Genomic DNA, 12,796 nt, shown 5'->3' with positions numbered 1-12,796 from the left:
ATGTACTTACATTGTAAATACATAGTGTATTTTGGCGTACTTACAGGTCCTTGTTACACTTGTAATAAGAAATGCCAAAGTGGCCTCTCTCTTTGCACAAGCATTTCTTATTACAAGTGTAACAAGGACCTGTAAGTACACCAAAATACACTATGTATTTACAATGTAAGTACATGTTATTACATACGGTTACATAGGTAATTACACTGTAATTAATTAGGTAACTACACAGGAACAAGGACCCCTTAAAATAAAGTGTTACCTAACTTTTCAATAAACTTTCTCTAGTTTCAAACTGACAGTGACACAAATTGACACATAGCCAATTTGGAAACTTTGTAAAAGAGCTGTTCACGTGAAAGATGGCCAGATGGCTAACTTACATGGACATCTGTGTGTGTAAGGAGGGCTCCGCTAAAAAAAAAAAAAAAGGTGCTGTGCTCTCCTGCGGGCTCACCGGCAGCTCACTGAGAGCTGTCAGGGAGCGCTCTGCTGTTTCTCTCAGTGGGAAGATTACACACTCTACTCTAAGTCTATAAAGAGTTCAACTTTGGAAGATCTAGTCACCAAAACATTGAACATAAATTATTAATAGGCTATGTATTCATAATAATTTGAAATTTTTTTTTCCAATCTCACTCTGGCCACTAGGGGTGCTGCAGCACCCCCAGCACCCCCACTTCCCGCGGCCATTTCTGTTTCTCTTAGAGTAAATGTGTATTTTTGACATCAACAGATTCCATCACTGTGATTCTTCAACCCAACTGGTCTGTGATCTACAGAGGAGAGAAGATCACTGTCAGATGTGAGATCCAGGGAAGAAGATATAATGAGTGGACGTATGAGTGGAGAACAACCAGCTCATACAAACCTCCATCACTCAGAGAATTCACTATCAACAGTGTTACTGAGTCTGACAGTGGAAACTACAGGTGTACAGTTAGAGGAGACAATGTGATAACACAGTGGAGTGGAGTCAGGAAACTGACAGTATCAGGTGAGTTAAACTGTCTCTCTCTCATTTTGAAAAAGACAAAAACTAATCACAGTGAATCTGTGCTCAGCACTTAGATCACTTCCTGTATGGGAACCTCTGATCACTGAACTAATAGAACAGAAACAGGACCTAGTTAGTTATGTGGTGACCCCTTTGTTTCCTAAATCACGTATCAACCAGCGAATAATGTTCTGTTTGTAACTGTCATGTGATGGTCGTAGCTGTTTTAATAAACTCATTTAATTGTTGTTATTTTTGGTTCAATCTGAACAGCTGATAGACCCAAGGCCAGACTGGGAGCAGACACAAGAATCATACCAGCAGGAGGCAGTGTGTTACTGACCTGCTCTGTGGACGGTCCTGATGACTGGAAATACGACTGGTTCAGACGAGTCTCACGCTCTTCTAGAGCTGATCAAGTTAAAGACGTTAGATCAGACAGAGCTGTTGTATCAGAGGGAGGTCTGTACTACTGCAGAGGAGGGAGAGGAGAGCCACAGTTTCACACAGAGAACAGTCAGGAGGTCCTCATTCAGAAAACTGGTGAGTTTAATAATTTAATACTTAATGTCCGCTGCTAATAGTTAGCAAAGTTTGTTTATGTATAATAACACACATACATTCATCCACACTTGTTTATGCAGGTCATTACAGTACATAGTATGTTTTCATGTTTCATGTATTGTCCATCTGTTTTTGTGTTAAAGCTGTTAAATGATGGTTGTGTTGTTTATCAAGACTTTCTTGAAAATCCAAACTCTCACAAAAACAATTGATTACAATTGAAAATGTAAACTTCTGATGTCAACAGTTTCCAGTAGAGCCACTGTGACTCTGCTGCCCAGCTGGTCTGTGATCTACACGGGAGAGAAGATCACTGTCAGATGTGAGATCCAGGGAGGTGGAGACACTGAGTGGACGTATGAGTGGAGAACAACCAGCTCATACAAACCTCCATCACTCAGAGAATTCACTATCAACAGTGTTACTGAGTCTCACAGTGGAGACTACAGCTGTAGAGGTAGAGGAGACTATTTGTTAACACAGTGGAGTGGAGTCAGGAAACTGACAGTATCAGGTGAGTTGAACTGTCTCTCATTTATCCTGAAAATGTTGTTTCTTAATGTTTCATTGATCTAAATACACCAAAGCCAGCCACAACTTCTCCCTCATCTTCGATAACTGCACTCTGTCTCCCTCATCACACACCCACAACCTTGGCATCATCTTTGACAGTCAGCTAAGGTTTGACCTCCACATCAACCACATCACCAGGACCGCTTTCTTCCACCTCATATAGCCCGTCTCCGCCCCTCACTCACCTTCTCTGCTGCAGAAACCCTCATCCATGCATTTATCACATCCAGACTGGACTATTATTGCAACAGCATCCTCTATGGTTCACCATCCAAACTCTTAAATAAACTGCAATACATCCAGAACTCCGCTGCACGCCTGTTCACCCACACCCGCTCCAGAGATAGTTTTGTGTGTTTTATACGGTTGTTTGCTGTTTTTAATTGTATTTCACTCTGACTTTGCTCTATTTTATGATTTTCAAAGTGTAAAGTGTTGCTGAGCATGTGTAAGAGCGCTTAAAAATAAAATGTATAATTTTTTTTTATTATTCAATATTAATCTGTCAGTCAATGGTCTAAGTGGATCAATATAAAACAATTTTCAGTGAATGAACATGATTATGAAAAAGACAGTGTGCAGTTTTCTTTAACAGCAGAAGTCATATTTAAACTAAAGAGGACAAAGTAGACTGGAGTTAACTTTTTACACAACTACATTTGTCATTAAATAAGCAAATTATACATCAGAGTGAAACTACTGTGTAGTACTTATCTTGTGGTAAAATCTAAATTAAACCAACACTAAGGAACTTTTCAACCTTCATAAAATATTTTCATAACTTTTGTGATGGTACATCGACTTACAACAAGTTGAATGACACCTCTGTTGTGGTCTGAGGGGGTCTGTATCTCTTTCTCTGGCACTAAGAGGAGCTTTGAGGAGCATGGTAGGAACCCGGCTCTCACTTTACTTTCACTTTCACTTTTGCGAGTCACAACAAGGAGGGAACAGGCAAAACGGCACTTTAGCAATGGATTATGTTTGTGTTTTCACTTTGAAATGATCCACTGGAAACAGAAACTTAGTTTTGATGTCTTCTGTTAATTTTAATGCAGGATATTTACAGGGCTTCACGCTAGTGTTCATGGGAAATGTAGTCTTCCTTCAGGCAAAACACTGCCGCTTTGGTCCAGAGGCGCCGCCAAACTCAACCAAAACTGAAAGTTCTTTAGTACTGCTTTAATGCAGGATATTTACAGGGCTTCATGCTAGTGTTCATGGGAAATGTAGTCTTCCTTCAGGCAAAACACTGCCGCTTTGGTCCAGAGGCGCCGCCAAACTCAACCAAAACTGAAAGTTCTTTAGTAGGCTACTGCTTTAAATAGTGGATGTTTAGTTTTGTGGAATATTTCAAGTCTTTACTTTTGAAGTTTCTAATGTAATAAAACATAATCACATCCTAATTGTTTTCTAATTTTCTTTGTTTTCTTTTACAGGAAATAAACCCACGGCCACTCTGACACCAGACAGCACAGATTTACCAGCAGGGGGCAGGGTGACTCTGACCTGCTCTGTGGATCGGTCCAACAGCTGGAAATACACCTGGTTCAGACGAACATCTTACTATTCTACATCTCAGACTGTTGGAGAAACAGACTGGTCAACCAGAGACATGACACAGGGAGGCATCTACACCTGCAGAGGAAGGAGAGGAGAACCAGAGTTCACCACACAAGAAAGCAGCAAAGTCACCGTTTGGCAAACTGGTGAGTTTAGTCTTTAGAAATCATTCACTGTAAAATCAGTTTTTCTGTTCATCAGTATCGTAAGAGAAACATTGATACCAACAGCTATTGAAGTATTTTCATTGATCAGCTGGTGTGTAGCAGTTGTGAAATGGTTGCTTATAGGCTGAAGAATGACCACACCATGGATCAGAGTTTGTTCATTTATTCTGCAAAGCACAGAGCAGAGTCAGGAAACACACAGCTGCAGGTAGGAACAGTCTTCCTCCACAAGAGCAGCAATAGTTTAGTTTGGTCTGACGTCACCCACGTACCCCTTTGTGTGTTACCCCAATAAAGCTCCCCCACAGGTGAACCGGAACTTAAAAATAAAACTGATATAAAACAATGCAGGAAGTTCAAACTTTTTTTTAGATAGTATTAGCATTGACCAGGTTTGAGAATGTTCACCTTAATTAAGTAGGAAAGTAAATAAATAATAACAATAATAACTAAACAGATAGATAAAACATAAGGTAAACATTGACTCAGCTGCAGGTGCAGTAACCTCAGTGTCAGACTCAAGTCCAGTGTGCTGTCGCCCTCTGTGTGCTGAGTATCAGCTGTTTGTACCTGACAGTCACAGCAAAGAAACATGATCACAAAGTCACGTGAGAAAGTGTGGGACCTGCTGCACAGGCGTTACTTGGCTTGTTACTTGGGTTTGATTCCTGCTTCGAATCCCTTGGGTAAATGAATGCAGTTTTCCTCTGTAACTTCAACTGATGTTGTTCATGTGTTGTTTTGTTCACCTAACTACAGACACTACACTTCTATTAGATTTAATAGCCATGACATTATATGATGATTTTCTGTCTCTTAGAGTAAATGTGTGTTTTTGACATCAACAGTTTCCAGTAGAGTCACTGTGACTCTGCTGCCCAGCTGGTCTGTCATCTACAGAGGAGAGAAGATCACTGTCAGATGTGAGATCCAGGGAGGTGGAGACACTGAGTGGACGTATGAGTGGAGAACAACCAGCTCATACAAACCTCCATCACTCAGAGAATTCACTATCAACAGTGTTACTGAATCTCACAGAGGAGACTACAGGTGCCAGGGTCAGAAGAACTATTGGTTAACACAGTGGGGGGAAATCACATTGACTGTATCATGTAAGTGTGACTTTCATCCATATGAAAATGTTGTTTTACAAGTTTAAAACTTTGTTTCATCTGAACAAAACAATAAAACACTTTCTAAATGTTGCTCCAGACACTCAGTAAAATGTGTTAATGGTGCAACAAAAGAACAGAAAATAGGCTTTTGCTAAAACATGTCAAATGAAATCACATAATAATAATAACAATCACAGAAGAAGCTGTTTTTTGGTTGTTAATGCAGTTTAATTTCTTTCTGAAGCAAATTATATTTAACCTTTGAGTTGTCTTGTTTTTCTCTGTGAACTGAACAGTAAACAAACCCCGGGCCTCACTGAGAGCCAGTGACAGAGTCCTACCAGCAGGGGGCAGTGTGACACTGACCTGCTCTGTGAACCCATCATCTGGTTGGAAATACAACTTGTACAGAGACAATAAACTCTCTGAAACTCTGAACCCACGTGATGCTGCTTTCAAGACAAGTGGAGAGATCAGAGTCTCACAGGAAGGAGTCTACAGGTGCAGAGGAGGAAGAGGAGACCCAGTCTACTACACAGAGGACAGTCAGGAAGTCAGGATTGTTAATGCTAGTGGGTATAGAAATAATGTAAACTAAGTTTAGATTCATGGTAAATCATTAAGGTGGAGACTAGCAATCTGATGTTTAATTAACTTTTTGTCATTTTGTTATTTAATTCTCGACATGATCAGTCCCAAACAGAGCTGTTGTGACTCTTCAACCCAACTGGCCTGAGATCTACAGAGGAGAGACGATCACTGTCAGCTGTGAGATCCAGGGAGGAGACACTGAGTGGACGTATGAGTGGAAAACACCAACCTCACTCAAACCTCCAGATCAACATGAATACAGGATCAGTCCTGCTTCATCATCCCACAGTGGAGACTACAGCTGTAGGGGCAGAGTGAAAAGTGATCGACTTAATACAACAGAGTGGAGTGATTCAGTCAGACTGACAGTGTATGATGGTAAATCACATCATGTTTCATTAAAAAGTGTTTTTGTTCCTTTCTACTGAAACTGTATCATATAGTTTGTCCATATTATGTCCAACTTCCCAACAGTCAAACCCAGGCCTGTCCTCACTGTGTCTCCATCATGGCTGAGTCCTGGAGCCTCAGTAACTCTCAAGTGTGAGGTTGGACTTAAATCTGCAGGATGGAGGTTCTTCTGGTCTAAGGCTGTTCCTGATCCATCACAGCTCTCCTACCGCTCTGAGCTGCTCCCTGGTAGCAGCAGTGGGACTGAACAGGATTCCTACATGGTCCATGGTCAGACACACACAGCAGGATATGTGTGTCAGGCTGGAAGAGGAGACCCAGTGGTTTACACTGAGACTAGTGAACCAACGTTTGTCTGGTCTGGAGGTCAGTTTGTCGAGATGATACGTGTTTGTTCTAAAGTTGTTTGTTGCTTAACAAAGAACAGATTAAAGGTGTTCAGAAAAGAAAATTGAATTTGAGCCCACTGTGGGCCCTAACTTTAGTGTAATAACTCATCTATCAGACGATGTAGCCCAAACTTTGTGCAAAATTATATTCTATTAAAAATTCTATCTCGAGTAAATCCTGGATGAACGTGGGGTAGTTTTTTTTCCGCATTGGATAATGCAGGCGCACGATTTATGCGTCACAATGCTCACGATTCATCAGCCAGTGATATTGGATCCGTCATCCGTCAATCAAACGTCTGAGACACACACACACACCGAGCTCGGTCTCGCCCCAAACATTGAATATCCCACCCGCTCGATAACGACCAATCAAATTTGTTTTCCTTACTCAGGTAAACTCGTGCGGCAACTCATGAAAACTCGTAGAAGGAGGCGCGACAAACAGGACAAACAGCCATTTCTGTACACAAAGGAATATGTACAATTAACAAATTTTAATGTTAATATATTTGTGTGTATGTGTGTGTTGTTGTTGTTCAGATGTTGATCCATCAGCGTCTCTCATAGTGAGTCCTGACAGAGTGCAGCACTTCAACTACCAGGAGATCTTAGTGAGATGTGAGGGAAACTTCACTGAGTGGAGACTGAGGAGGTTTCCTAAGATTGACCGTTGGAATGACCATTGGAGTCATTATGGTCACCACTATAATGACCATAGGACCTGTTCTGACCAGAGAATAAAGAACGGATCCTCATGTATAATTTCCACATCCCAGCCCAGTGATGCAGTTTACTGGTGTGAGTCTGGATCAGGAGAGTTCAGCAACACAGTCAACATCACTACACATGGTACATTTTTTTTCACTTTTTGTAGAATCTGAATAATTTTGTCTCATGTCTCATGTGATTTTGTGAATTTATTTTGGAGTTGAGTTGTTACATCAACAGTGACTTTCTGAGAGTTTGGTCTGTGACTCTGCTTCATGGTTTGTTCAGTAATTGTAGCTTCACAACACAAACAAAATCACTTCCTCTGTAGATTAACATGAATTACACACATTCATGTTATTTCTCATGGTTTTTAAAGGTCTGCACCAGCTGATCTCTGACTGAAGCTTCATGTTCTGACTGTTTTACAGGTTCTGGTTTGATCCTGTCGAGCCCCGTCCATCCTGTGACTGAGGGAGAGTCTGTTATTCTGAGCTGTGAATTCAGGACAAACAAAAAACCTTCCAGTGTGTTTTTCTATCAGAATAACAAACTGATCCAAAACGACACCAGGATGGAGCTGAAGATCTCTGCAGTGTCAAAGTCTGATGAAGGTTTCTACAGGTGTGAATCCTCAGGACAAGAGTCTGCACAGAGCTGGGTGTCAGTCAGAGGTGAGTAGTGTTAAAATGTTTGATTGTCAACATACAGTATACAGCTGTGACTGTGTTGTACATTTATTAGTTTTTTTGGCATTTAATAAAGTTTTGCTTCTCTGCCATCTACCTCCAATGTTTAGGAAAGCTTTTATCAATTTGGTTGAAAAGTTTCATTAGCATTTAATTTACAATATTTACATTTATAGCTGGGCCCAAACCTGAAAGCTCTTCACTTGTGTGGCTGATTGTTTTGCTGCTTTGTGGAGTCGTACTGATTGTCGTCCTGTTCCTCGTGTATCGCCACAGACGGTCCAAGGGTGAGACATCTATCTTCTATCTATCACCTTTATTTATTCTTTAAAGGGACAACGAGGAGTTTTGGAAAAGCGAAGCGTTTTCACACTACATTTATGAGCCTCCGCGCGCACCGTACATTTCTTTGACCGGCGCAAGACGGACTCGTGTTTTCATTCATCAATAATTAAAGTCAGAGGTTCAAAGGGGTTCACATACCACCGTAGTTCCGACCATAAACGGCGGTTCGGCGGCGTTATTCTCATAACTCGCCATGAAGGAAACGCTGGTCGGCTCGACCAGCATTTCCGCCACCACTAATAATAACAAAATAACGATAGAGACAGAACGATATATTTATCGAAAATGGGCCCATTAACAAGTGTGGGTAGCGGAGATTCATCCACATTAACGTGAGACTTTTTTATAACCGAATAGAAACTCCTCGTTGTCCCTTTAAGTATTAAATAATATGAACTCATATCATTGTAACGTAAAGCAGCACAATAACAATTTGATTACATTCAAAAACTCATTCATCAAATGTCTTTTTTTTTTTTTTTTTACAGATTTATGCTTCCTCAGGTCAGTACAAGACTCTTCTCTCTGGTCTTAACTATAACAACAGTTCACTCTGTTTCTGTGTTAAATCTACTGTATTTATGATGTTACAGATCGATCCAGTCAGAGAGCAACACCACAAATCACCATGAAAATGCCTCTCCTCTAAATGGTTTGTTTCTAAACTAGTCTCAATGACTATTAGTTAAATAACCTGTCTTATATAACCTGCCTTTATTCTATATAATGGAGGTAAAACCTTAACCTGACCTTGGTTTTCTTTCTTGCCACAGATGATTCTCATCTCTCTGATACAATGAGAGACTGTGAAGATGCTGCAAATGGTACAGTTTCTACTTTTGGAGCAGTTATAACCAGTCTCCTGAAATAATGCAACTTTAATATTTGATATGAAACTCTGTCATTGAATTATGTCTTTATTACACATGCAGGTGAAGCTCCAGATGTAACATACTCTTCAATTGAACTAAAAAATTTCAGAAAGGAACGTGAGTGCTCCAAATATATATGATGTAAAGGACATGCAGTGCCTTAAACAATAACAAGTTTTCTTTATTTCATAAATTCCTCTTTTAACAGCCGATCATCTTGAACCAGCCACGACCTCTCTTTACTCTGATTTGAAGATTGAAACTACAGGTACATACATGGTTGATGTCTGTCAATCACTTTTTTCCTCCTCTTTTTTTTTCTCAGGTTAAAACACATTCAAAACAGGAGATGTATGAGTAACTTCAAAGAGAAATAAAACACAGCGAGAGCACAAATAAAACATTATAACTCATAGTTTAGAGGAGTTCTACTCTGCGAGTCTCATTAATCCCTGCCTCCAGTCGGTGCTCAGCCTGTTTAGTGCGTGATCGAGCACTGGAGCGCTGTCAATTGCAGGGAACAACATACGCGTCACTCTCTCCCACATCACATCACTTTCATATTGTTTCTCTTCTGTCTTACAACGAGACACATGTCTTTACTGTCCTTGCAGACAATCACCAGTATTTCAGAGCTCCTGCAGCATAAAACTGATTAGTTTCTCTCATATTTTTGTATTTTAGATCAGACTTCTGTTTTAGAAAACTGTCCCACGTATGTCAACAACATCCCGAGCAAAGGAAAAGGCAAGAAAAAGAAAGGTTGGTAAAATGTCTTTTTGGTAATGCATGTTTATTTTCTGTTTTGTATGCTGAAATGGCTTAATACTCATCTCTCTCACAGGAAAATCATCTTCTGCTGCTGAAACTCTTTATTCTGAAGTGAAAACCCCAGAAACAGCTACTGGTAAAAATGACACCATCTTACTTGAATCTCAGTTCTTTACCTAAACTTTGCCTCAATCTGATCATCTTTCCTTTTTATAGGAAAATCAACTCCTGCTGATGAAAAACTTTATGCTCAAGTCAATAAACCAGGAAAATCTGCTGGTATAATAATAATTATTTGTTCATTGTGCTGATTTATGAGTTATAACTCATAATAGCTTAAAGCAGCTCTACATCTTGATTAAGCTTTTGTCTTTCCTGAACTCACAGAGTCACTTCTGTACGTAAACTTTGCCTTGATCTAATCACCTCTCCATTTATAGGAAAATTGACTCCTGCAGCAACTGATGAAAATCTTTATGCTCAAGTCAATAAACCAGGAACATCTTTTGGTAATAATTGTGCTATTATTTGAATATTGTGCTGATTTATGAGTTTTAAAGGAGCATTATCGCAAATACAGCAGTAATAGCATAAAATAAGATGAAATATGCAAAAGATGGGTCGGGGGGAGCCATAACTAAATTTACAAAAAAAATCGCCAACAGTATAGTGTCCGTGGGGCAAATGCAGCATTTGTCTTTGTTATGATCCAAGCCGGCCCGGCGCTTGCTGCGTTAAAATGCACTCGGAACTCGCAAATCCGACCCCCGAACCGGACAAATATGCAACAGTAAGTAGGGGCTGTGTCCACCAGACGCGTTTTCAGCTCTGACAGCGCTCTGAGCGCTGCTTTCCCAGCGCTTAGCGCTCTCTCTCTCCCTCGTCAGAATGCCGCTGTTGCTAGGTTACAAAACGAGTCCTCGGACACTTCCGTGTTCCGGCCTTGTTTAATGTAAACACTACAACGAGTGTCAGAAATACACAATAGCATTAGCGGCAGCTTTTGACATGGACCCTGAGGTCGGCCTACCTTCAACACAAGTGTGGGTCATGATATAAACCGAGCCACGTCTCCGGTTGTGTTTCTGTCGGTAACGTATGTCCCGCCCCTTCTTGATTCTGATTGGTCAGTGCGGGGAAAAGTGACATTGACGAGCGTAGCGCTGTTCTAAAAGTTGAACAGATTTCAACTCGAAGCGCTCTGAGCGCCGCGACAAAAAGAAGCAAGCGCCCAGGGCGTTTTACCGCTGAGGGCGCTGAGCGCTGTGAGCGCCCAACTCAATAGGGTTTGAATGTAAAATAGACGCCCAGAGCGTTGAAAACGCGTCTGGTGGACACGGCCCCTAATGTAGCAGTGTGTTAGGCTGCTCACAGTCACTGAATCGCTGGTAGAACACTTTGTCTCCACGTCCCTGTGTCTTTCTTCAGCTGTCCTCTCAGCGTTATTAAGGAGGAGGACGTTTCAGTTGCTGTTGTTGCCGTTGTTGTCGTTGTTCGCGACGTAGAGCTGCCGCTTCCACTAGCGAGTTTTCTTTTTCCCGCGATTGCACGTTCATTCAGCCTGGTGAGGGAGGAGGAGGGGGGAGGGAGAAGGAGGGGGGGGGGGGGACTAAACGAGGCTGCTCTCTCTCTCTGACAGCTGCCCACTTGTTTATATCTGATAAGCTCCGCCTGGCTCCATCTAGTGGCCGAATTAAGGATTTGGATTTGCGATAATACTCCTTTAACTTGTACATTACATCTTGATTAACCTTTTGTCTTTCCTGAACTCACAGTGTCACTTCTAAACTTTGCCTCGATCTAATCATGTCTCCGTTTCTAGAAAAATCATCTCCTGCAGCAACTGATAAAAATCTTTATGCTCAAGTCAATAAACCAGGAACATCTTCTGGTAATAATTGTGCTATTATTTGAATATTATTCTGATTTATGAGTTATAGTATAGTATTACTCAGCGTATCTTGGATAAACCTGTGTCTTTGTTTTCCTCTTCTCCCAGGTCTGTGAAAAGCTGCATCAACAAAACCAAAGACAAAACTTTCTGGAACCACTTTGTGTATCTCTGCTTTACATCACACATACTCACCTTTTATTGTTCATAGCTTATGCAAACACATGGATTTATTGTTTTAGACTTCTGAGATTTACATTTGATATTTTGAGTGTCTTCATTATTGTTCATTATTTGTTGTGCTTTGTATAGTTATTTTATCAGTTGTTTGTTAAGTTGGTGCCACTTTATAATAAGACTCTCCTTATGAAGGATTTATAAATGATTTATAACTACTTTATTAATTAGTTTAACACATAACATACATTTTATCTAACATAACATGTTAGATAAAAAGGACAACAATGATGTTCCTTGCCAAATAATGATCTCACATACATCTGTACTGTTGAGCCTCATGTCTCAGTGGTTTCTGAGATTTTTTGTTTTCTCCATCATGAGCATTTTGCCTTGCATTCATCAGATGTTTATAAAGTTATTAACAATTAGTCTCATAGAATCAGATAAATTGACAGTATCTTGTAAGATTAGTGAGTTACAAGCATTAACTTGATCTTGTCAAGTAAAAAACATGCGTCAATGTAAGAAAACAGTGTTATAATTTGTGTAAGTTATTTGTTCATTCATGCGTTACTAAATAGCGTATTTTCAACAGTATTAATGACCAATTTAGAGACATTTACAAGTTCTTAATAAAGATAGTCTTAAAGTGAAGTAGTACTATTACGTTTTATGTTACAGGCAGACAGTTCAGCATCAGTTTTTTTTTTTTTTTTTTTTACAATATAGTTCACATTGGACATCATTTGTCATTCATTAATCATATTCTAAAGCATCACATCATTGGTATAAATAATAAAGCTGCGTAGTGGATTTGCTTTTGAATTTATGCTCATAATATATACTTTTTTATTTTGAATTGTATATGTCAGCTGTGATGTTTATATTTTCATATATTGGTATATTAGTCATCATTCACACAAATACAGACTTTGACTTTACAGTACTGTATAGAAACATTACCACA

At 40.0% G+C, this 12,796-nt stretch overlaps 1 protein-coding gene across 1 annotated transcript; it reads left to right on the top strand.

The window, feature by feature from the left end:
* Nucleotides 1-362: 362 nt before the first annotated feature.
* Nucleotides 363-12,642, top strand: LOC311001911 (Fc receptor-like protein 5; the record flags this gene model as incomplete). The annotated part of the gene is made up of 23 exons (XM_083993089.1): nucleotides 363-399; nucleotides 737-997; nucleotides 1,271-1,540; nucleotides 1,809-2,018; nucleotides 3,574-3,843; nucleotides 4,713-4,922; nucleotides 5,276-5,551; nucleotides 5,673-5,948; nucleotides 6,045-6,251; nucleotides 6,914-6,984; nucleotides 7,150-7,222; nucleotides 7,513-7,755; nucleotides 7,947-8,057; nucleotides 8,604-8,619; nucleotides 8,709-8,767; nucleotides 8,889-8,939; nucleotides 9,048-9,104; nucleotides 9,196-9,255; nucleotides 9,672-9,749; nucleotides 9,832-9,894; nucleotides 9,975-10,037; nucleotides 10,199-10,267; nucleotides 11,581-12,642. The coding sequence occupies 23 exons, from the start codon at nucleotides 363-365 to the stop codon at nucleotides 11,670-11,672; spliced, it is 3,123 nt and encodes a 1,040-aa protein (XP_083849215.1). The 3' UTR covers nucleotides 11,673-12,642.
* Nucleotides 12,643-12,796: the final 154 nt, after the last annotated feature.

This window comes from Trachurus trachurus (assembly GCF_905171665.1).
Source record: "Trachurus trachurus genome assembly, chromosome: 18".
Taxonomy (NCBI): Eukaryota; Metazoa; Chordata; class Actinopteri; order Carangiformes; family Carangidae; genus Trachurus; species Trachurus trachurus.
Note: the sequence above shows the minus strand (reverse complement) of the source record. Positions and strands in the feature narration are given on the sequence as shown.